At 37.4% G+C, this 22,388-nt stretch overlaps 1 protein-coding gene across 4 annotated transcripts in view; it reads right to left on the bottom strand.

The window, feature by feature from the left end:
• Positions 1-22,388, bottom strand: part of ZEB1 (zinc finger E-box binding homeobox 1) — a 201,196-nt gene that overhangs the window by 63,938 nt on the left and 114,870 nt on the right. For all 4 annotated transcript variants that reach the window (XM_043561481.1, XM_043561482.1, XM_043561484.1 and 1 more), the window contains exon 2: positions 1,070-1,270. In XM_043561481.1, coding sequence (XP_043417416.1) covers positions 1,070-1,270 — 201 coding nt within the window. The remainder of the gene's footprint in view (positions 1-1,069; positions 1,271-22,388) is intronic.

The raw sequence follows: 22,388 nt of genomic DNA, 5'->3' as shown, positions 1-22,388 counted from the left end.
TAACTACTGGTCCTCTGTGCTACTATTAGATCCATATTTTATCTAAGCTTCCACCAGAGTATCCAGACTCTTTGACCTGCAAATCTGACTCATTTCTCCAGAATGCCTTGCCTGGGTTTTAATATCTTATTTAGATGACCTCCCCAAATGTGAACTCTTGCCGGGGAGGCTTCTCCTCTGACTGACCTTGAATATGATCACTTGCATGCTCTTTGCCTTTGCCAATGCCCCTATTCCTGACCTCCAACCCCTCTAATTCACAATATGTGCCATTTCCACATTCTTCTGTTTTTATACAACTGTTGTTTAAATCCTGGCAAGACAGGGTAAATAATTTAATTAGCTTATTAGGAAAAGTAGAGAGGAGGAATTTTAGATCTGAAAGAAAAGACTATATAGTCCACTTTCTTCATTTGACAGATGAGGAAGAATGTTAAATATTCAATGTTAAGTTAAGCAGAGAGACTCTCTCTCTTAGAGTGACTGTTACTAATCCTTCCACTCACCCATGCTTTAGTTTAGTAAAAGTAAAAATTTTACTTAAGTAAAAATTTACAGCAAATGAAAGAATCACAGTACTTACAGGATTCTGATACATACGGGGAAATGGAAGAGGGGGAAAGAACAGGGAGAAGGAGGGAGAGTGAGAAGCTTTCAAACACTAAAAATACTCCCATGATTTATCTGTTTTGTGGATTTTTGTTGAGTCATGTTATAATTTTACTGTATCAAAATACAATCTGTAGGTTTCTAAGTAGATTCTTCATTTGAAGTCACCATATGAAATTAAAGGTAGGTTCAATTATATCCACAGTATATGGAAAGCTGGATTCTGGTTAAAAAAAACTACTAAACCTCAATATATTATTTATATTGTACAAATAATCAGAATAGCTTTATTATTCTGTTTCATGATCTTCTTTCTGGTAAGTAAGAGGATACCTTATATTGAATTTAATAGACAAATTCAGAGATCATTTCAAACTTTTCATCAAAGTTATCTTTTCAGTTAAGATATATTTTTTAAAGACTCAAGAGGCCAGAATATTACACAAAACATTAAACCCACCGTCATCGTCCCAGCAGCTCTTAGCATCGCCTTCTCTCTCGCTGCTCCCTGGTAACACTGTCTGGTCTGTGGGCTGGTCATCTCCCGGCACGCCACCCTCACAGTCTGCTGCATCTGTGATACTTTCTTCTTCCACAATATGGAGTTTGTCTTCATCATCTGAATCTGAATTTGTTTCTACCACAGTGTTATAATTTGTAACTGTAATACAAACAAGAAACAAATAATCAAAACCAACTAGCATAAAAATCAGTTTTCATACCACAGTAAAAAGAAATTTTAAAAAGGACTTCGTTTAAGTGTTCTATAAATAGTAACTCATTTATTCTTACAACCTTCTAGCAACGCTATGAAACAGTATCTACCTGCTGTCTACTACTTATAACCCTGAAACCAGAAATAGAAACCAAGACCTAGGAAGGTAGGTACCTTGTCCAAGATCACATAGCCAGGAAGAAGTAGGGCCAGGATTTGAAATCTAGCAGTACAGTTCTATATACTGGGCTCTAACACTACATCAAGTATTCTCTCCTGCCATAATGAGTTTATCCTATGTGATACGCCTTATGTACAATTCGGGCCTCAAATCTTTAAGGCATTAAAACTAAGAAAAGAGTTCATCTTTTCTAATAAGTCAATAGTCCATCACCAAATTTACCATAAGAAAGATATGTTTAAGCTGTCAATTGGGCCTATGCATTTCATATTAATCCCACACTGAATTCAGAAAGAATCTACCAAATCAATTTAGCCAAATTCCGCATAAGGCATGATTCAAGTAATGTTTGTATGTAAGTCTGTAATTTTAGAAAAAAAAATAACTGACATTCAAAAGTTTTCAAATGGACACCCTTTCCATATCTTTAATGAATGTCAGTAAAATTTAACACCAACATTATGAAGATAAGTAAGTATTTGGAATGACCACAGCTCATAGAACCATAAGTAACAGTTGAGAATAAAATTCTCTAAAACAAATAATATAGTATAGTCAATATTTTTCCTTCAGAGTCCTTGTAATAATCACTCTACTGGGATAAATTATTTAGTACCACATTGGGTATGGTCACTGGAATGCCTCTTTTCAATTGTTTGCAAGGTGATTCTTATTTGCTAAGCAAAGACTGGAAGGGAGAAAAAGAAATCTTTGCTTTGTTTAGATAACTAAGCAATAATTACTTTCAGTTATTCTTTCAATTTCTTCCTTAAAATTTCCAACCATTCTTGAAAGAAGTTAATAACCTGAATGTATAAATGATATGCATATATACCCCCTTCTCATATAAATACACACACACACCTGACAACAAGAAGAAAGAAATACAATCAGAAGTGGATACATATGTCAAGGTGAGAATGAATAAGAAAAAATCTCCAAAACTGCTTTTATAAATCTCAGGAAGACATCTCTGCTCCAAAGAGTACTAGAGTTACCCTTTCCCCCACATTAGAAATTCTTCAGTATCTTGTCAGAAGAAATATATCAAGTTTTGTTGTATTATTAATACTTTAGTGTGAATACATTTTTCCAACTTTTTCCCAAGAGCAAACCACTTTCTCATCTCATTATAAATGTAATACATGTTCAGATCACAAGAATTCAGATAACATAAACATGTAAAACTAGTAAAAGCTCCCTCCCCCAAATTTTCCTTCCTTGACTCACTGTAAAGATAACAGTAACAGCAAATTTTATTAATTTATCTATGCATGAAATAGGCATGATACACAATCACTTTATATACTTTATCCTATTTAATTGAAATGCTGACCTCACCTTATATACATATGTATTTAATGTAAATTCTCTATATAAGTATGTTATGCATCTTTATTTTTATTTTATTTTTTTTTAATTTTTTTTCAACGTTTATTTATTTTTGGGACAGAGAGAGACAGAGCATGAATGGGCGAGGGGCAGAGAGAGAGGGAGACACAGAATCGGAAACAGGCTCCAGGCTCTGAGCCATCAGCCCAGAGCCCGACGCGGGGCTCGAACTCACGGACCGCGAGGTCGTGACCTGGCTGAAGTCGGACGCTTAACCGACTGCGCCACCCAGGCGCCCCCTGTTATGCATCTTTAAATACACACATATGGAATCACATTATACTGTTCCCTACCTCGTTTATTGTCACTTAACATATCTTGGAAATTCTTCTATTTAAGTATATGTGAGGCTTTCTCATTTTCCTCTTGTTCTCATTTCATTGTACAGACAGAATTTAACCAATCACCTATACTGATAAAATTTATGTTTCCAAGTGATGATTAAGCATTAGCGACAATGTCATAATAAACTTTCTTGTAAATATATCTTTACATTGGCCATTCCTTAAATTCATTTGTCAGATATATTAGTAGAGATGGAAGTGCTGAGTCAAAGGGAAAACGTATTAAATAGATACGGAAACATGGGGAATTCCTTGTACTCCAGCCACACAATGAGGAAAGTAAATTGTGCAACTGTATGTGGGGATAAAGGGAATGATTCTTAAAGGCTGTTCCAAAGCTGTCACTATGCTTGGACATGGATAGTTGAAATGCTGTTTTGTGAAGAGCATTTAGTGATTCTTCAGTGTCTTTGGTTGGCCACTGGTGTTATTCTTGCTTTAATACTGTAGTACAGTTCTATCATTACAATTTTGTTAGTACAGTTCTATCATTACAATTTTGTTAGTACAGTCCTATCATTACAATTTTGTTAGCTGTAGATTGTCCAACCATACATTTACATTTAGAGGATTTAGGGCTTGAAAATTACCCTATAATTAGTCTTTAAGACATATATGCACTTTTGTTCAAATATTTGCTTGCATGCTTTATAGTTTCACTAAGTTCCTTTTACTCTGAGCCACACTAAGTTCTTTTTACTTGGGTTTCTTCACCCTGTTTTATTCTGCCTGGGTTGGCTGTAGCCCTAAGTACTCTTCAAGAACACCTGTCACTTTCTAGGACTCTAGCAAAACTCCTTCTTGCTCCCCCCCCCCCCCCCCCCGCCCAGTGTGAGCTGCCATTTGGTATGGAAGATTGTAAGTCAAATACCCCAAACCACAAAGACTGCATGTAGTTTATACTTATCTTGGGAATTTTCCCAAAGCATGTTTTGAATATGTGGCATAGAATTTGAAAAAAAAAAAAAAAAAACAAACCACTACATTTTATTGGCTAAGATGGAAAAAAGACCAATAACTATTTTCCAAGGCTTCTTACTATCTTCTGCTTCACAGTCACTTAGCTGAGAGAAAAAGCAGTGAAAATGGTTTATACTGATTGGTGTAACTTAGAAAATAGGCAAGCTTCCCTTTGTTTCTGGATCCATCCTTTTGTTGATCTACAGAATTAATTTTAAAAATAGAGCCTCAGCACAAAAAGCATAAAGAATAATGCAGGCCCTGATAAATCCTAGTAGCCAATGAAAATGTTCGTTACCTCAACTGTCTGTCCATCAATCTCCATTCCTCTATACTTTTAAATCTTTGGCTAAAAAATATAATAAAATATAGTTTATCTAAAGTTTGGCATATTGTTTTTTCAAAAAATTTTTAAAAATGTCTTTATTTATTTATTTTTGAGAGACAGAGAGACAGAGCATGAGTGGGAGAGGGGCAGAGAGAGAAAGGGAGTCACAGAATTTAAAGCAGGCTCCAGGCTCCGAGCTGTCAGCACACAGCCTGACACGCGGCGCTTGAACTCACAAACCACGAGATTATGACCTGAGCCCAAGTTGGACATTTAACAAACTGAGCCACTCAGGCGCCCCTGAAGTGTGGCGGCATATTCTTTTTTTAAAATTTTTTTTTCAACGTTTATTTATTTTTGGGACAGAGAGAGACAGAGCATGAACGGGGGAGGGGCAGAGAGAGAGGGAGACACAGAATCGGAAACAGGCTCCAGGCTCTGAGCCATCAGCCCAGAGCCCGACGCGGGGCTCGAACTCACGGACTGCGAGATCGTGACCTGGCTGAAGTCGGATGCTTAACCGACTGCGCCACCCAGGCGCCCCTTGTGGCGGCATATTCTTAACAAACAGGTGATTATCACCTTTTAGTTCTGAGTTGTAATTAAAATAATAACATTTCAAGAAAACAAAGACAAAGGGATTGGAAAAGGTAAACAGTTTTTAAAATCTTTCAATATAATTAACAATATACAATATGAATTTAAATTTCTATAGAAAAATGGTAATACTTGGAGGGGCTCCTGGGTGGCTCAGTAGGTTAACCACCTGACTAAGCTCAGGTCATGATCTCGGTCTGTGAGTTCGTGGCCCTCCTCAGGCTCTGTGCTGACAGCTCAGAGCCTGGAGCCTGTTTCAGATTCTCTCTCTCTCTCTCTCTCTCTCTCTCTCTCTCTCTCTCTGACTTTCCCCTGCTCACACTCTCTCTCTCTCTCTCTCAAAAATAAAAATTAAAAAAAATTAAAATGGTAATATTTTCTATGCATTCCTGTTGTGACTAGAATGTGGTTAAGGACACAGTGACTTCTTGGTGGTAGTTCTTGTTGGTGTTACTTGCTAATATTTAATGCAGATATAACAGTATCCACTGCATAAGGTGGTTGTGAGGGTCTAATGATTTAAAACCGTATTGTGCTTAGATCAGTGTCTGGCACACAATAAAGACTATAGAACTATCTGCTATCATCATCATCATCATCATCATCATCATCATCATCTTCATGCTCAATCTTTACAATTCCTAAGAAGTTGGTATTGTTACATCTCTCCCTTTTATAGACCAAAACAACAACAACAACAACAATATCCCAGAGTAGCACAACCTGTTTGAGGTTATTTAGCTATTAAGTTATACAGCTGGACTCAAATCCTGGTGTGCCTGATTCCACAGCTCAGACACTTTAACTACTATGTACAAAGCCTCCTGACTGAAAATTGTTGCACAAATGATAAATATTCTTAAATTTGTAGTTTTGTGTCTAGCCTATTCTGGGGCCCTGGCATTCTATACTTAGCAAAATGCCACTAAAACATTTTCAAATGAATAAGAAATTTTAACCATTAGAATCTCATTGCAATATAACAGACAGTACACCATAGGGTAGTATCATCATTATAGTCAACAAACCTTTAAAGACTTTCACATAACATACTATTGTTAGCACTTGCCTGCATATAGTACCATATCAACTGCACTAATTAAACTCCCATGTAAACATGTTTCTTAAGTAATGTGCAATTATAATAAAGAATTAAATAAATTAGATGAATACAGTTCCAAAAAAGAGCAATACAATCTCAACTTCAGTCATTAAGGTAAGAGCTAGATCATCTAAATGCTTTAGAAATAAGAACCCTGCCAAGCACTGTTTACTGTGGCTCTGAACAGCAGGTTGGGCCTCACAGGGGAAGACACTGAGGGAGGGATGAAGGCAAAGAGAAAAGAGGAGGGGACACACTTAACCTGCAGGTCTTTGATTCTGGTCAGGTGATAATTGTGGCATGTGTTGATGAAAGCCACAGGCTAAGGCCATATTTCAACGTATTTTCAGGCATAAAAATGCTTTTTCCCCCCCCTGGAGAGAAAGTTCTGTTTAAACTATGCCATTAATACAGGCTTAGCTATGTCTCATTCTGATCAAACACATACTCATCTGCATGGTAGAAAAGAAAGATAAAATCTCTCTTAGGAAAAAGACATGACAAATATTTTAAAAATAACAGACTGCTGTACTTCTAACATTGTTCCATATATGTCAGACTAACGTAGTGCCATAATTTAGAAACAACTAGAAAAAGGAAGATCCAACAAGGTGGAGAAGTAGGTGGACCTGAAGTTCCCTCGTCCTTGCATCACAGCAGTGTTGAGGCCAAAGGACTTTGAATTCCAAGAGTACAGGCTGCAGAGTGAAACAGAGGTCTCCAGGGACCCATGAAGATAACCTGGCAGGCCATAGGTGCATGATTGTGAACTAGGAGAGATAAAATGCGCTGCGTAGGCATGGGCTGGAGGGATCCCCTTCTGAGGAAAGACAAAGGGAAATGAAAGAGATGCTGGGGAAGTGTAGGACTTTATCGAGACAAGAGAAAAACCAGGAAGCAGGACAGACAAAGATCCAATCTCTAACTGCGGGGCTACCTCGGGACGGAGGTCAGCTGCCCTGTTCGTGCACCTGGGGAGGAGGGGAGCCAGCCCCGGGATCAGTAACTAGTTCAGAGGCACAGTCCGCAGTGGGAGAAAGTGATCCCCTCCCTGGAGTACTAGAGGAAGAAGGTATATAACCGTCTAAAGGGCAAAGACTGCCTGTGCCCGCCAGCCAGAGGCCATATATCGGTGGCGCGGAGCAGCACTTCCCTGGAACCAGGGTGCTCGAGTGGCACCCTTTAAGACATTGGGGTTTAAATCCCAGCCGAGTGCCAGGGAGGTGCGGGAGTCGGTGGAGCAGTACAAACCACCTCGTTTGCCCCCGTGACACTGTGAGGACAGTCTGAACAGAGAGGTTTGGGACACCCTGTCCATGGAGGAGAGACTGGGGTGTTGCCATTTTTCTCCCCATCACCATCAAGGTGGGCTTCAGGGAACAGTGGGCCCACAGTGGAGGCGGCACCCACCTACACCAATCCACGTCCCTCCGGGCCTGGTAACTGCTATCTACAAGAGCGAGATTGACGCTAACCAACCATACAGCCCCTCTTCCAGACCAGTGCTGCCACCAGTTCCCAGGCACCCAGCGGTTTTGCATTTCCTGATTTAATTCTTGGACAATTATTATATATGCATATTTTTTCTCTTCCTTTTCCGTTCTTATTTCTTCCCTCCTCGAGTCTGGTTATTCTGGTTCTTGGTTTGTTTAAGCAGACATATTTAATCTATTCTCTTTATACTTATTCTCTATCTCCTTCTTTATTTTCCTCTCTCTGTTTTAAGCCGTACTTTCTCTGCCGGGGCAATTTTCTTTTCTTTTCTTTTTCCGCATCCCTGTCATTTCTCTCTTTGTAGGGGATAAGGCCTTTTCCATCAACACTGCCCCCACCCTGTTGTTTTGCTGCTGCTGGTGGCTTTTGTTTTTGTTTCTTGTCTTTGTTGTTTTTTGTTTTTGTCTTCATTTTTATTTGTTTGTTTGTTTAACAGTTTTCCAGGGCTACTTCAGTGAACAAATCAAAGCACACCTGGTGGAGGGTCTAAAGCATCACTATTTAGGGAGATAAAAGCAAAGAGACTCATAACAACAGAGAGCAAATAACACACTCCAAAAAGCACCTCCTGAAGGGCCAGGCCCTGGACAGTTATGACCCACCTTTAATATAGTAGTGTTCACAGGTGCAGGACACATAACAAGCTTTTAAAGCACATAAGGGACAGAAAACTAGCAAAAATGAAAAAAAAAACAACAACAACCAGATTTCTCCTCAAAATAAATTCCAGGAAGAAATGAAAGCTAAAGAATTGATCAAAACAGATATAAACAATATAACTGAACAAGAATTTAGAATAATAGTCGTAAGATTAATCACTGGGCTTGAAAAAAGCATAGAAGACCGCAGGAATCTATTGCTACAGAGATCAAGGAACTAAAAAATAGTCATGATGAATTAAAAAAATGCTGTAAATGAGATGCAAAAACTAGAGGCTGTGGCAGTGAAGACTGAAGAGGCGGGGGGAGAATAAGTGAACTAGAAGATAAAATTATGGAAAAAGAGGAAGCCGAGAAAAAGAAAGTAAAAAAATTCTAAACCATGAGGGGAGAATGAGAGAGCTGAGTGATTCAATGAAACGTAATAACATCTGTATCACAGGAGTTCCAGAAGAAGAAGAAGAAAGGGGCCGCAGGTGTGCTTGAAAAAATCATAGCTGAGAACTTCCCCTATCTGGGGAAGGAAACAGACACTGAAATCCAGGAGGCACAGAGAACACCTTTCAAACATAACAGGAATTGATCTTCTGCATGACATATCAGAAGATATGTCTGGCATATCTGGCAAGATACAAAGCTAAAGAGAGAATTCTGAAAGCAGCTAGGGACAAATGGGCCTTAACCTACAAGGGCAGACATATAAGGGTAGTAGCAGACCTATATATTGAAACTTGGCAGGCCAGAAGGGAGTGGCAGGAAATATTCAATGTGCTGAATAGGAAAAATATGCAGCCAAGAATCCTTTATCCAGCAAGCTTGTCATTCAAAATAGAAGAAGAGATAAAGGTTTTCCCATACAAACAAAAACTGAAGGAGTTAATCACCACTAAACCAGCCCTACAAGAGATCATAAGGGAGACTCTGTGAGTGGAATGGTATAAAGACCACAAAGGACAAGAGACATCACTACAAGCATGAAACCTACAGCTAACACAATGACTCTAAATTCATACCTTTCAATAATAATACTGAATGTAAATGGTCTAAATGCTCCAATCAAAAGACATAGGTTATCAGAATGGATTAAAAAAACCAAGACCCATCTATTTGCTTTCTACAAGAGACCCATTGTAGACCTGAGGACACCTTCAGATTGAAAGTGAGGGGATGGAGACCCATCTATCATGCTACTGGAAGTCAAAAGAAAGATGGAGTAGTCATACTTATACCAGACAAACTTGATTTTAAACTAAAGGTTGTAACAAGAGATGAAGAAGGGCATTATATCACAATTACAGGGTCTATCCATCAAGAAAGGCTAACAATTATAAGTGTTTATGCACCCAATTCGAAGGCACCCAAATATATGAAACAATTAATCACAGACATAAGCAATCTTATTGGTAAGAATGTGGTAACTTCAGGGGACTTTAATACTCCACTTACAACAATGGACAAATCATCTAGGCAAAAAAATCAACAAAGAAACAATGGCCCTGAATGATACACTGCACCAGATGGACTTAACAGATATATTCAGAACTTTTCGTCCTAAAGCAGCAGAATACACATTCTTCTCAAGTGCACAAGGAACATTCTCCAAGACAGACCATATACTGGGTCATAAAATAGCTCTCAATAAATGTAAAAGAAATGAGATCGTACCACGCACATTTTCAGATCACAATGCTATGAAACTTGAAATCAACCATAGGAAAATGGTTGGAAAGCCTCCAAATGCATAGAGGTTAAAGAACATTCTACTAAAGAATGAATGGGTCAACCAGGCAATTAAAGAATAAATTTAAAAATATATGGAAACAAATGAGAATGAAAATATAACAATCCAAACCCTTTGGGATGCAGCAAAGGCAGTCTTAAGAGGAAAATACATTGCAATCCAGGCCTATTTCAAGAAACAAGAAAAATCCCAAATACAAAATCTAACAGCACACCTAAAGGAACTAGAAGCCGAATAGCAAAGCAATCCCAAGGACAGAAGAAGGGAAATAATAAAGATCAGAGCGAAAATAAACAATATGGAATTCCCCCCCAAAAAAACAGAACAGATCAATGAAACTAAGAGCTGGTTTTTTGGGAAAAAAAATAAACAAAGTTGATAAACCCCTACCAGACTTCTCAAAAAGAAAAGAGGACCCAAATAGATAAAATCATGAATGAAAATGGGACTTATCACAACCAATCCCTCAGAAATACAAACAATTATTACAGAATACTATGAAAAATTATATGCCAACAAACTGGACAATCTGGAAGAAATGGACAAACTCCTAAACACCTACACACTACCAAAACTCAAGTGAGAAGAAACAGAAAATTTGAACATACCCATAACTAGTGAAGAAATTGAATCAGTTATCCAAAATCTCCCAACAAATTAGAGTCCTGGGCCAGATGGCTTCCCACGGGAATTCTCCCAGACATTTAAAACAGAGTTAATACCTATCCTTTGTAAGCTGTTTCAAAAAATAGAAAGGGAAGGAAAACTTCTAGACTCATTTTATGAAGCCAGCATTACCTTGATTCCCATACCAGACAGAGACCCCACAAAAAAAAGAATTATATGCCAATATCCCCCATGAACACGGAGGCAAAGATTCTCAACAAGATACTAGCAAATCAGATTCAACAGCATATAAAAAGAATTATTCACCATGATCAAGTGGGATTCATTCCTGGGCTGCAAGGCTGGTTCAATATTCACAAATCAATCAATGTAACACATCACATTAATAAAAAAAGGATAGGAACCATATGATCCTGTCAATAGATGCAGAAAAAGCATTTGACAAAATACAGCATCCTTTCTTTATAAAAATCCTCAAGAAAGTCGGGATAGAGGAACATACCTAAACATCATAAAAGCCATTTATGAAAAGTCCACAGCTAATATCATCCTCAATGGGGAAATACTGAGAGCCTTCCCCCAAGATCAGGAACATGACAGGGATGTCCACTCTTACCACTGTTGTTCAACATAGTGTTGGAAGTCCTAGCATCAGCAATCAGACAACAAAATGAAATAAAAGGCATTAAAAGTGGCAAAGAAGTCAAACTTTCACTTTTCACAGACATGATACTTTACATGGAAAACCAAAAAGACTCCACCAAAAGGCTGCTAGAACTGATACATAAATTCAGCAAAGTCTCAGGGTACAAAATCAATGAATGGAAATCGGTTGCATTCTACACACCAATAATGAAACAACAGAAAGAGAAATCAAGACATTTATCCCATTCACGATTGAACCAAGAACCATAAAATACCTAGGAATAAACCTAACTAAAGATGTAAAAGATCTGTATGCTGAAAACTATAGAAAACTTATGAAGGAAATTGAAGAAGACACAAAGAAATGGAAAAACATTCCATGCTCATAAATTCCAAGAACAAATATTGTTAAAATGTCAATACAATATACACATTCAATGCAATCCCAATCAAAGTTGCACTGGAAATCTTAAAGCTAGAACAAACAATCCTAAAATTTGTATGGAACCACAAAAGACCCTGAAAAGCCAGAGTAATATTGAAAAAGAAAACCAAATCAGGAGGTATCACAATCCCAGACTCCATTCTCTACTACAAAGCTGTAATCATCAAGACAGTATGGTATTGGCACAAAAACAGACACATAGAACAATGGAATAGAATAGAGACCCCAGAATTGGACCCACAAACGTATGGCCAACTCATCTTTGACAAAGCAGGAAAGAGTATCCAATGGAAAAAAGTCTCTTTAGCAAATGGTGCTGGGAGAACTGGACAGCAACATGCAGAAGAATAAAACTAGACCACTTTCTTACACCATACATAAACTCAAAATGGATGAAAGACCTCAATGTGAGAGAGGAAACCATCAAAACCCTAGAGGAGAACACAGGCAACAACTTCTTTGACCTCAGCCGTAGCAATTTCTTGCTTGATACATCTCCAAAGGCAAGGGAATTAAAAGCAAAACTTAACTATTGGGACCTCATCAAGATGGAAAGTTTCTGCACTGCTACGAAAACAATCAGCAAAACTAAAAGGCAACCGACGGAATGGGAAAAGATATTTGTAAATGACATATCGGATAAAGGGTTAGTATCCAAAATCTATAAAGAACTGACAAAATTAAACACCTGAAAAACAATCCAATGAAGAAATGGTCAGAGGACATTAAGACACTTTTCCGAAGAAGACATCCAGGTGGCCAACAGACACATGAAGAGATGCTCAGTGTCACTCATCATCAGGGAAAAACAAATCAAAACTACACTGAGATACCACCTCACACTGGTCCAAGTGGCTAAAATGAACAACTCAGGAAACAACAGATGCTGGCAAGGATATGGAGCAACAGGAACCCTCTTGCACTGTTGGTGGGAATGCAAACTGGTGCAGCCGCTCTGGAGAAATAGTGTAGAGATTCCTCAAAAAATTAAAAATAGAACTACCCTATGACCCAGCAATAGCACTACTGGGAATTTATCCAAAGGATACAGGAGTGTTGATTCATAGGGGCACGTACCCCAATGTTTATAGCAGCGCTTTCAATAATAGCCGAATTATGGAAAGAGCCTAAATGTCCATCAACTGATGAATGGATAAAGAAGATCGGTTTATATATACAATGGAATACTACTTGGCAAAAAGAAAGAATGCAATCCTGCCATTTGCAGCAATGCAGATGAAACTGTAAAGTATTATGCTAAGTGAAATAAGTCAGTCAGAGAAATATATCATATGTTTTCACTCATATGTGGATCTTGAGAAACTTAACAGAAGACCAGGGTGGAAGGGAAGGGGGAAAAAAAAGTTACAGAGAGGGAGGGAGGCAAACCATAAGAGACTCTTAAATACAGAGAACAAGCTAAGGGTTGATGGGAGGTGGTCAGGAGAGAGAGGAAAATGGGTGCTGGGCACTGAGGAGGGCACTTGTTGGAATGAGCGCTGGGTGTTGTATGCAAGCGATAAAGCACAGGAATCTACCCTCCAAACCAAGAGCACGCTTTACACATTGTGTGTTAGCCTATTTGACAATAAATTATATTTTAAAAAAAGATAAAAACAGAGAGGGAGGAAAACCATAAGAGACTCTTAAATACAGAGAACAGACTGACGGTTGCTGGAGGGGTGGGTTAAATGGGTGACGGGCATTAAGGAGGGCACTTGTTGGGATGAGCACTGGGCGTTATATGTAAGAGATGAATCACTGGGTTCTATTCCTGAAGCTAATATACTGTATGTTAACTAACTTGAAAAAAAAAAGACACAAAAAAGAAACACCTAGAAAAATACATATGTTTGGAGTCATGTTTTCAAGAGTAATCAATTACAGTTAAGTTATAGAGTATTTCACACATTAGCACTATGCTGAGAACAATATGATTTAGGCAAGAATGCTATGAAATATGAAGGTAGAGACACTGAACAAGTATTTCCATTAGTCTCTAATATCAGTTGGGACAAAACCGTAACAAGACCACTCAACATGTTTTTCTTATCCTGAAGAGATTCCTGGCACATGACTTTCCACATAGTAGGTAGAGAATTATTTGTTGAATTGAATGTGGGGCCATATTTTTTTCTCAGTGAAGAAATAAGTCAGGAAAATGACAAAGCTGTGGGGATAACCAAAGAACTGGCAAATAAGCACACAAAATGAAAAAGAGAGGTCATTTGACAATCCACAACATCAAAGAAAACTACAAATAATGTTACAACAGGAAAGAGGAACCTATGTTTCTATAAATACTATATACCCAGGTATATTGTAAATATTTGCTAATCTGGCTTTTGATCTAACTTATAGATAATATTAATGTGTATGTATTTTACTACAGAATAAAGGTTATGATGTAATATGCATATTTAATGTAACATGTAATATACAATGTGTACATTAACTGTAACAAGTCTTTTATTGATTTATTTTTTAAATGTTTATTTTGAGAGAGAGGGAGGGAGGGAGGAACTGGAAGGGAGGGGCAGAGAGAGAGAGAGAGGGAGAGAGAGAATCCCAAGCAAGCTCCAGGATGTCAGCACAGAGCCCTGATGAGGGGCTCAATCCCACAAACCATGAAATCATGACTTGAGCCAAAATCAGGAGTCAGATGCTTAACCAAATGAGTCACCCAGGTGCCCCTCCAAATATTTTAAAAACATAACTCCAGCAGAAGTCAGTGATTCTGACATTTACCTCTGCAAAGGGTTGGTGGTTTTCAATGCATTCAGATACAAGCTATTCATAGAATGAAAACTGATAAGCAAAGTCAGGGGAAAGGGCTGCCATCATGCAGAGAATCCTAGTTCTTATTTTCTCTCCTCTCTTATTACACATTAATATTAAGTATTCCTGGGATTTGTCTCTGGCGCTAAGTTCTTATTCTGGCCTCTTTCCCATGGTCCTCTGTCTATATGCCCCCAAAAGAGTCATCCCAAATTACTTTCTTATTTCCCTGACTTATCAAAGCTCCTACTCACTCAGTGAGCTAATTTCAGCCAGTGTAAGTAGACCTCACAAAGAGATAGATGAAACAATTAAATAGCAAAGTTCTTAGCAGACCAAACCAAAATCAGTCCCAGGGACAGGTGGTTCTTTTGTGTGTGTGTGTGTGTGTGTGTGTGTGTGTGTGTGTGTGTGTGAAAGGTATGTAACTAAAATAATTTACTAAAAATTATCTATAACTAGTATTTCCTTCACAGGTAAAATATGCATTTCTAAAAAGAATGCTTTTTAATTTATATAACTTATTACTTATGGAATACAGGCAGGATGACAAAACCCAAGTGAGGTGTGAAGACTGAATAAAAATACCAATGCAGAAATTATTGAGTCAACCAGTAGAGAAGATATATAACTGATAAATCAATCCAAAAGCCAGATCTCTGAAGAATCAATAAAATTGGTAATCACTAGCCCCCGTAATCGTAGAACAAAATTGAGAGGCACAAAGTTTCAATATTAATGCAATCAGAGAAGTAATTATAGCTATAAAGGAATTTAAGAGACTTATTTACAAATATTTTGTACAAATCTAAGCAAATACATTTAAGAAATGGAATGAAAAACTTCCAAGGCAAATGTCAGTGTTTGTAACTACGTTTATTATTTTATAGAATTTATACAATTATATAAGAGATGGCAAAGGTAGACAGACCATAGATAAATTTAGGAAGACCTCAAAAGTCTTCCTAACCACCCCAGAAGTGCCAGATGTTTTCCCAGGTGAATTTCTTCAGCTCCTCAAAGGACTGATAATTCTGTTGCTTTTCTCAAGGAGAGGAAAATGAAAAGAGCCTAAATTCTTTTTATGAAGCCAACATAATAGCAGTCAACTAAAATCTGAGAAAGAGCACACATACATGCATGTGAATGCATTCTCTCTCTCTCTCTCTCTCTCTCTCTCTCTCTCTCTCTCTCTCTCTCTCTCATAGACTCAGTCTCACTGGTGATCCCTGATATAGAAATGTTAAATAAAATACTAAATCCAGTGGTACATTAGAAGTTAAATAAAGCAAGCATTATTCAACATTAGGAAGTATATAAGATAGTTCACTATCTTTACATAGTAAAGGATAAACAATATGATCCCTATAAGACCATGAAAGATATTTGATAAAATTCACTATTCCTTGCTGATACATTTTTATAAAAATCAAAGTGAAGTCAGTATTATGATAAATGATTATGTATCAGAGACATTTGTAAGATAAAGATGTTATTGTCATAATTACTGGCAGCATTTTAAAATAATATGCTAATTTTCAAAAAGAACAAAAAGAAAAGCACAAATAGTGCAAAAAAAGAAAGCAAAAGTTTTCTTTGCAGGTGATAGTTTGATGTTTCTGGAAAAATCACTGAAAAAAACTATAGCATAGAAAATTTGGTAAATGACTAATTACAAAGTTGACAGAAGAAATCAATAGCTGTCCAATAAACCAATAATATCTTGCTAAAAACATAACAGAAGGAAAAATCCTATTAATAATAACTCACAAGATGACCCATGAAGGCAAAAAAAGAAACATGGAGGAACTATATAAAGAAAATTTTAGCATTCTATTGAGGGTTATAAAAACTCAAAGGGATACATGTACCCTGATGTTTACAGCAGTATTACCTACAATAGCCAAATTATGGAAGCAGTCCAAGAGTTCAACGACTGATGAATGGATAAAAGACGTGGTATGTGTGTGCATGTGCACGCGCATGTGTATACTCACACATACACACAATGGATTATTCAGCCATAAAAAAGAATGAAATTTTGCCATTTGCAACAGCATAGATGGAGCTAGAGAGTATTATGCTAAGCAAAATAGAGAAAGACAAATACTATATGATTTCACTCATATGTGGAATTTAAGAAACAAACAAGCAAAGGGAAAAAGAGAGGCAAACCAAGAAACAGACTCTTAATTATATAGAATAATGTGATGGTTACCAGAGGGGAGACAGTAGGGGAATGAATTAAACAGGTGATGGGGACTGAGGAGTGCACTTGTGATGAGCACGGGGTGATGTACGGAAGTGCTGAATCACTATATTATACACCTGAAACTAATACAACACTGTATGTTAACTAACTGGATTTAAATTAAAACTTAAAAAAAGGAGATCTGAATAAATGAAAAAGACATACCTTGCATTTGGATAGAATGGTTTTATATTATAAAGATGTCAATTCTACCTAAAATAATCTATAAATTCAATGCAATTCTGATCCAGCTAGTAACATTTTCAATTCTAAATGATTTACACCAAATGAGTCCAACATTTACAGGGAGAAGTAGGAAAACAATCTCTGGAATGAGACTGCCTGGTACAAATCACAGCTTCACCAATTACTATCCATGTCACCTTGGGCATGTTTCTGAATCTTCTCATGCCTCAGTTTCTTTCTTTCTAAGGTAGGGATAATAACAGTGTGTCCCTAAGTAGGGTTGTCACAGTGATAAAGATAACTATATATTCAAAAAACTTAATACAGTACTACTGCACATAAGTGCTCAATACATATTGTTACTATTATTATTTCCTAAAAAATTAAGCCCAGGAATATTCAAGAAAATTCAGAGAAATGACAATAATGGTGGTGGCAGGATAACAGGACAAGCCGTACCAGAGAGAAAGTGTATCTTGAAACTACAGAAATGGAAACAGATTTGTGCCAATACAGGGATAGGCAGAAAATTAATGGACTTAAACAGAATCCAAAAATAGATCCCTCAGACTTACGGTAGTCTTGCTAATCAGATTCCACCTCACAACTTTAACCAAAATGAAATCTACGTGTATCAAAGATTTTAATTAAAGAATAAGGAATCATAAAAGTAATAGAAGAAAATACAGGCAAATCCTTTTACAAGTCCTGTAATAAGTAAGGCTGTTATTAGCATGACACAAAACTCATGACTCTACATAGAAAAAATTTCAAGTCAAAAGACAAATGACAAACTGTAAAAAATGTTTGCAATACATGTTACCAAAGACTGATTTTTTTTTATTATACAGAGAATTCTTACATATCCGTGGGGAAAAAAATAAAACATCCAGTAAGAATATGCAAAGAAAATTCACCCCCACAAAAATATGAACGGCCAATAAACATGTAGTAAGATGTTCAACCTCACTAATTAAAGAAATACATACTTGGATTAAAGTATACCGTTATAGTCACTTCTTGCATACACTCTTAACTCTCTCCTCCTGCCTTTCTCACACTTAAAAATCCCTATTCTGGCTAAACCCCCCCCATTCTGATCAAATCTCACTTTTCCAAGTTCTACACCTCAGGCCCTTTTACTACAAAGCTTTTTGAAAAAGTTACTTTACACTGGACTCCAATTTGTTTCTTCCTATTCTCTCTTAAATCCACTCCAGTCACAAAACTGCTCCTGTCATGATTGTGAAGGACCTTTACGTTGTGAAAGGCAATGACAATGATCAATCCTCATCTTATGTGACCTATGAGCACCATTTGACATAAACTCTCTCCTTTTCAACACAATCTCTCTCCACTCCCTTGATTTTCCTAACTTACTGACTGCTGCCTTTACATTTCTTTCCTCTACCTCCTGGACCTCAATCTGTCTCATGGCTCTAAATGTCATTTAATGACTCTCTGCTCTATATCCCAGCCCAAACTTCTCTGCACTCCAGATATGTAAGCCCAACTGCCTACCTGGTATCTCCACGTGGACGTCTGGGCAAACCTGCCATACCCAAACCCAACTCTTGACCCTCTCAGCTTTCTCTATTTCAGTAAATGGCACTTCTGCTCTTCCAGTTGCTCAGACTAAAACTCTTAGTGTCAGTTTTTGACTCCTTTTCCCCCTTCTTCTCATACCCCACATCTAGAGAGAAATGCCATAAAATTTATTCAGCATCTGGTCCCTTACCACTAACTCCTCGCCACCTCCCTGCTCTAAGCCACCACCTTTCACTGAGAGTGCTGCTATTGGTTCTCATCAGGTTTCCTTGCCTCCACTTTTGCCTTCCTATGGACAGTTATCAATACAGCAGCCAGCACAATCCTTCTAAAACATTAGAGAAATCCTGTTATTCCTCTGGTCAAACCATCTAATGGCATCCCACCTTGCTGTAATCCAAAGGCCCTTCGTGAGCTAACTCCCACTCATTCATTCTCTCTCATCTTCTACTTTATGCTTGTTCGCTCCAGTCCACATATGCTGGCCTCTTGCCTTGAAGCTTCTGTACTTCTTGTAATTCCACCTGGAATGTTCTTTGAGCACAGCTCAATTTCACCTGCTTATTAGTGAGGTCTTCTATGTGCACTCCATTTAAATTTATAGACCTCCTGGGGTGCCTGGGTGGCTCAGTCAGTTGAGCGACAGACTCTTGATTTTGGCTCAAATCACGATCTCACGGTTCGTGGGATCAAGCCTATGCGGGGCTCTGTGCTGACAATGCAACTGCTTGGGACTCTCTCTCTCCCTTTCTCTCTCTGCCCCTCCCCCGACTTGCATGTGCACTCTCTCTCAAAATAAACAAACTTAAAAAAATAAATTTATAGACCTCCTTCAACCAAGAGCACATGCCACTCTCTCCTGTGATTTCTTTTTTAAAATATTTATCACCAACGGCCATAATATTTTATTTTTTATTGTCTCCTCTCACTAGAATATAGATTCCATGAAGCCAGGATTATTTTTGGTTTTGTTCACTGCATGTCAAACACTGTCCGTAAGTACTAATTGCTCAATAAATGTTTAACAAATTAGCAAAAAAATTTCCCAATAACACAGGGTATATGCAAAGGTTCAGAAAATGAGTTCCCATTTACATGCTGTTGTGTTAACTTGTTGTTGTATCGAAACTAATTTTTAATTAATTTTTATCAAAATGTAAAATGTTTACCTGCTGACCCAGAAATTTCTTGGCATTCACAAACTGATTTACACATGTATGCAAATACAGATACATGTTTATCTGCAAGTTTGTTTTTAACTACAAAAGCTTAAATAGCCACCGAATAGCCATCCTTTTGTACTGATATAGAGAGGAGTCCTCCAAACTAGTTTGATTCCATTCTTGAAGAAAATGAAGACGTAATAGCACGCATATATGCACCTGAATAATGAATGATAGGGTCTGGAACATACAAATGAAGAAATAAGGTAATGAAACAATGACCTGTTTTTTCTATTTTATTCCTTCTATATTCTTTAACTGTATGTATTATACTTAAAAAAGTTAAAAGATAAATTTTAAATATGCAAGGAAAAATGTGAAATGATATTCAGTATACCATTGCCAGTGGTGAACTTAAGAAAACTGAACTGGGATTGGGGGAAATATTTTCTTAATATTTTTGTTATTTGAATTTTGGTAACAGTAGATAGATAGGAGGCATAATTAGAAATAGCGATCAACACATTAAAATGAAATTTTAAAAATAAAGGTTAAAATGACATTTAGGAAGAAAATAAATACTATGTTGTAAACATACATCTTGTGGATTTTGAAATAAAACTATTTTAAGTTCCTGTTAGAAAATAATCTCTGTTTTTTATGTATGAAAGACAGTGGTCTGCTTTAAAATATGAGTAACACTGACCTTTTCTGCTCATAGCTTCATAAAGTATGAAGTTATGTAAAATGAAAAGGAAGGTAATACTTGTAAAAAAAAGAGCTAAGTGAAGACCAAGGTAAGTGAATTCTGCTCCTTCTTGCCAGCGCTGAGGGCAGCTGCACAGGCGCCGCACAGATGCCCAGGAGGACGGCACGGTGGAGAGCATACACTTTCTCTTGTCAAAGGCAACTAATAGCACCCAACGACAGGTTAGAGAAACATACACCCCCCCACACCCACACACACACTCATATGTTTAATAGCTTCTGCTATACGAGTTGGCTTGATTCTAAGTTTTTTTTTTAATTAAAAAAATGTTTATTTGGGAAAGAGGGAGAGAGAGACAGAGTCAGAGCACAAGTGGGGGAGGGGCAGAAAGAGAGGGAGACACAGAATCAGGAGCAGGCTCCAGGCTCCCAGCACAGAGCCTGACGCAGGGCTCACACTCATGAGCAGTGAGATCATGACCTGAGCCAAAGTTGGACGCTTAACCAACTGAGCCACCCAGGCGCCCCTTGACTCTAAGTTTTTCTTAATTTACAAATAAGTTTTAAACAATAGTTTGTTATCTACCAACCTCAGAAGGCACTTTTTCCCCGACTGATTTTGAGACTCACTGATTCGTAGCTGAACTGGTTATGAAAAATAAGATGAAGGAAGAAGACAAGAATTTCATTTGAATTACTTTCATTTGGGTTTCTCAGATTCCTTTAAGCTATACTGTGTATAATTGAAAACTGTTGGCCCTGTGCTAGATACTAGTGTCCACAATGGGAATGGAAATCATAGGGGAAGTGAAAAGAAACAGGCCATGAACACCAAGGATGCAGTCTGAGGACCACTCCTCCCTTGTCTCCTTGGGAGTGGCAGTAAACAATAATCTAAGTAAGGCTAAATGGTACCCATCTGGGGCACCTCCTCTTGGAAAGCTTTCTGGAGGGCTAAATTTTAACACAGGTGTGCTAACTCCCAGAGTCTAGCCTTGTAAATAAAGTCTCTCTTCTCCTCTATGAACTAGATGTGGAAGAATAAGGATCATACTAATGAAAATTGTATTGGAAGTTATTTCCTAATGAAGCATTTATAGGTAATCAAAGTTTAGTTTTACTGAGACCTTCTAAACATCACATGTTACAAGCTTGTGAATTATCACATTAGAATGAATAATTTAGTTCCTCTGACCTAAGTGATCCAGAAGGTAGAATGAAGGCATATAATACTTACAGTCTCTGCTTCTGAAATCCGTGTGCCATTTATAAAATATGAGTAATGTACATTAAATATTATAGAGAGAAATGGGACAATAAATAATTCAATGCTAAATTAAGAGTGATGTAGAAAATAAATACTACAGGATTCCCTACCTCATTGTGTCTAATCTCTTCTTTTATGCCTTGCTAATGTTCCAAAGAAATAAAACTTTAAATACTTTGTTTTTTTTAATTTGAAATATGTTGTTGGAAAATTAAATTGATTTGAATTGTAGTACCCAAGAATTCCTGGTGTTTTCGTTTACCTGATTTATCTGACAAACAGTCACAATGGTAATTCTCTGTGCATACAACCTATTCAGAAAATAAGTGATATCCAGTAAGCTAGAAGACCTTGTGAACTCACCTACACTCACATTTTCATATAAATTTTATCTTAGAGAGTAAATGGACTTAGTGGTGAAAGTGGAGATCTTGGAAAAATACAGATAAATGAAAACTTTAATTGCATATATAGAAACAAACTGAGAAAAGGGTATTTTTCAAAGTATTTCAACAAAATTCTGTTTTATCAAATTCCTACTACTGGCAGAAAGAAAAGTTCAATCAATCAATGCCGCTTATATAGCTTTGTGCGCTGCTCCGGCCCTGCTCCATGAACTTATGAAGTATTCAGTGCTTTATATGCATT

Source organism: Prionailurus bengalensis, chromosome B4 (genome assembly GCF_016509475.1).
Source record: "Prionailurus bengalensis isolate Pbe53 chromosome B4, Fcat_Pben_1.1_paternal_pri, whole genome shotgun sequence".
In the NCBI taxonomy this organism is placed as follows: domain Eukaryota; kingdom Metazoa; phylum Chordata; class Mammalia; order Carnivora; family Felidae; genus Prionailurus; species Prionailurus bengalensis.
The sequence above is the reverse complement of the archived record's forward strand: the minus strand, read 5'-3'. Positions and strand labels throughout refer to the sequence as shown.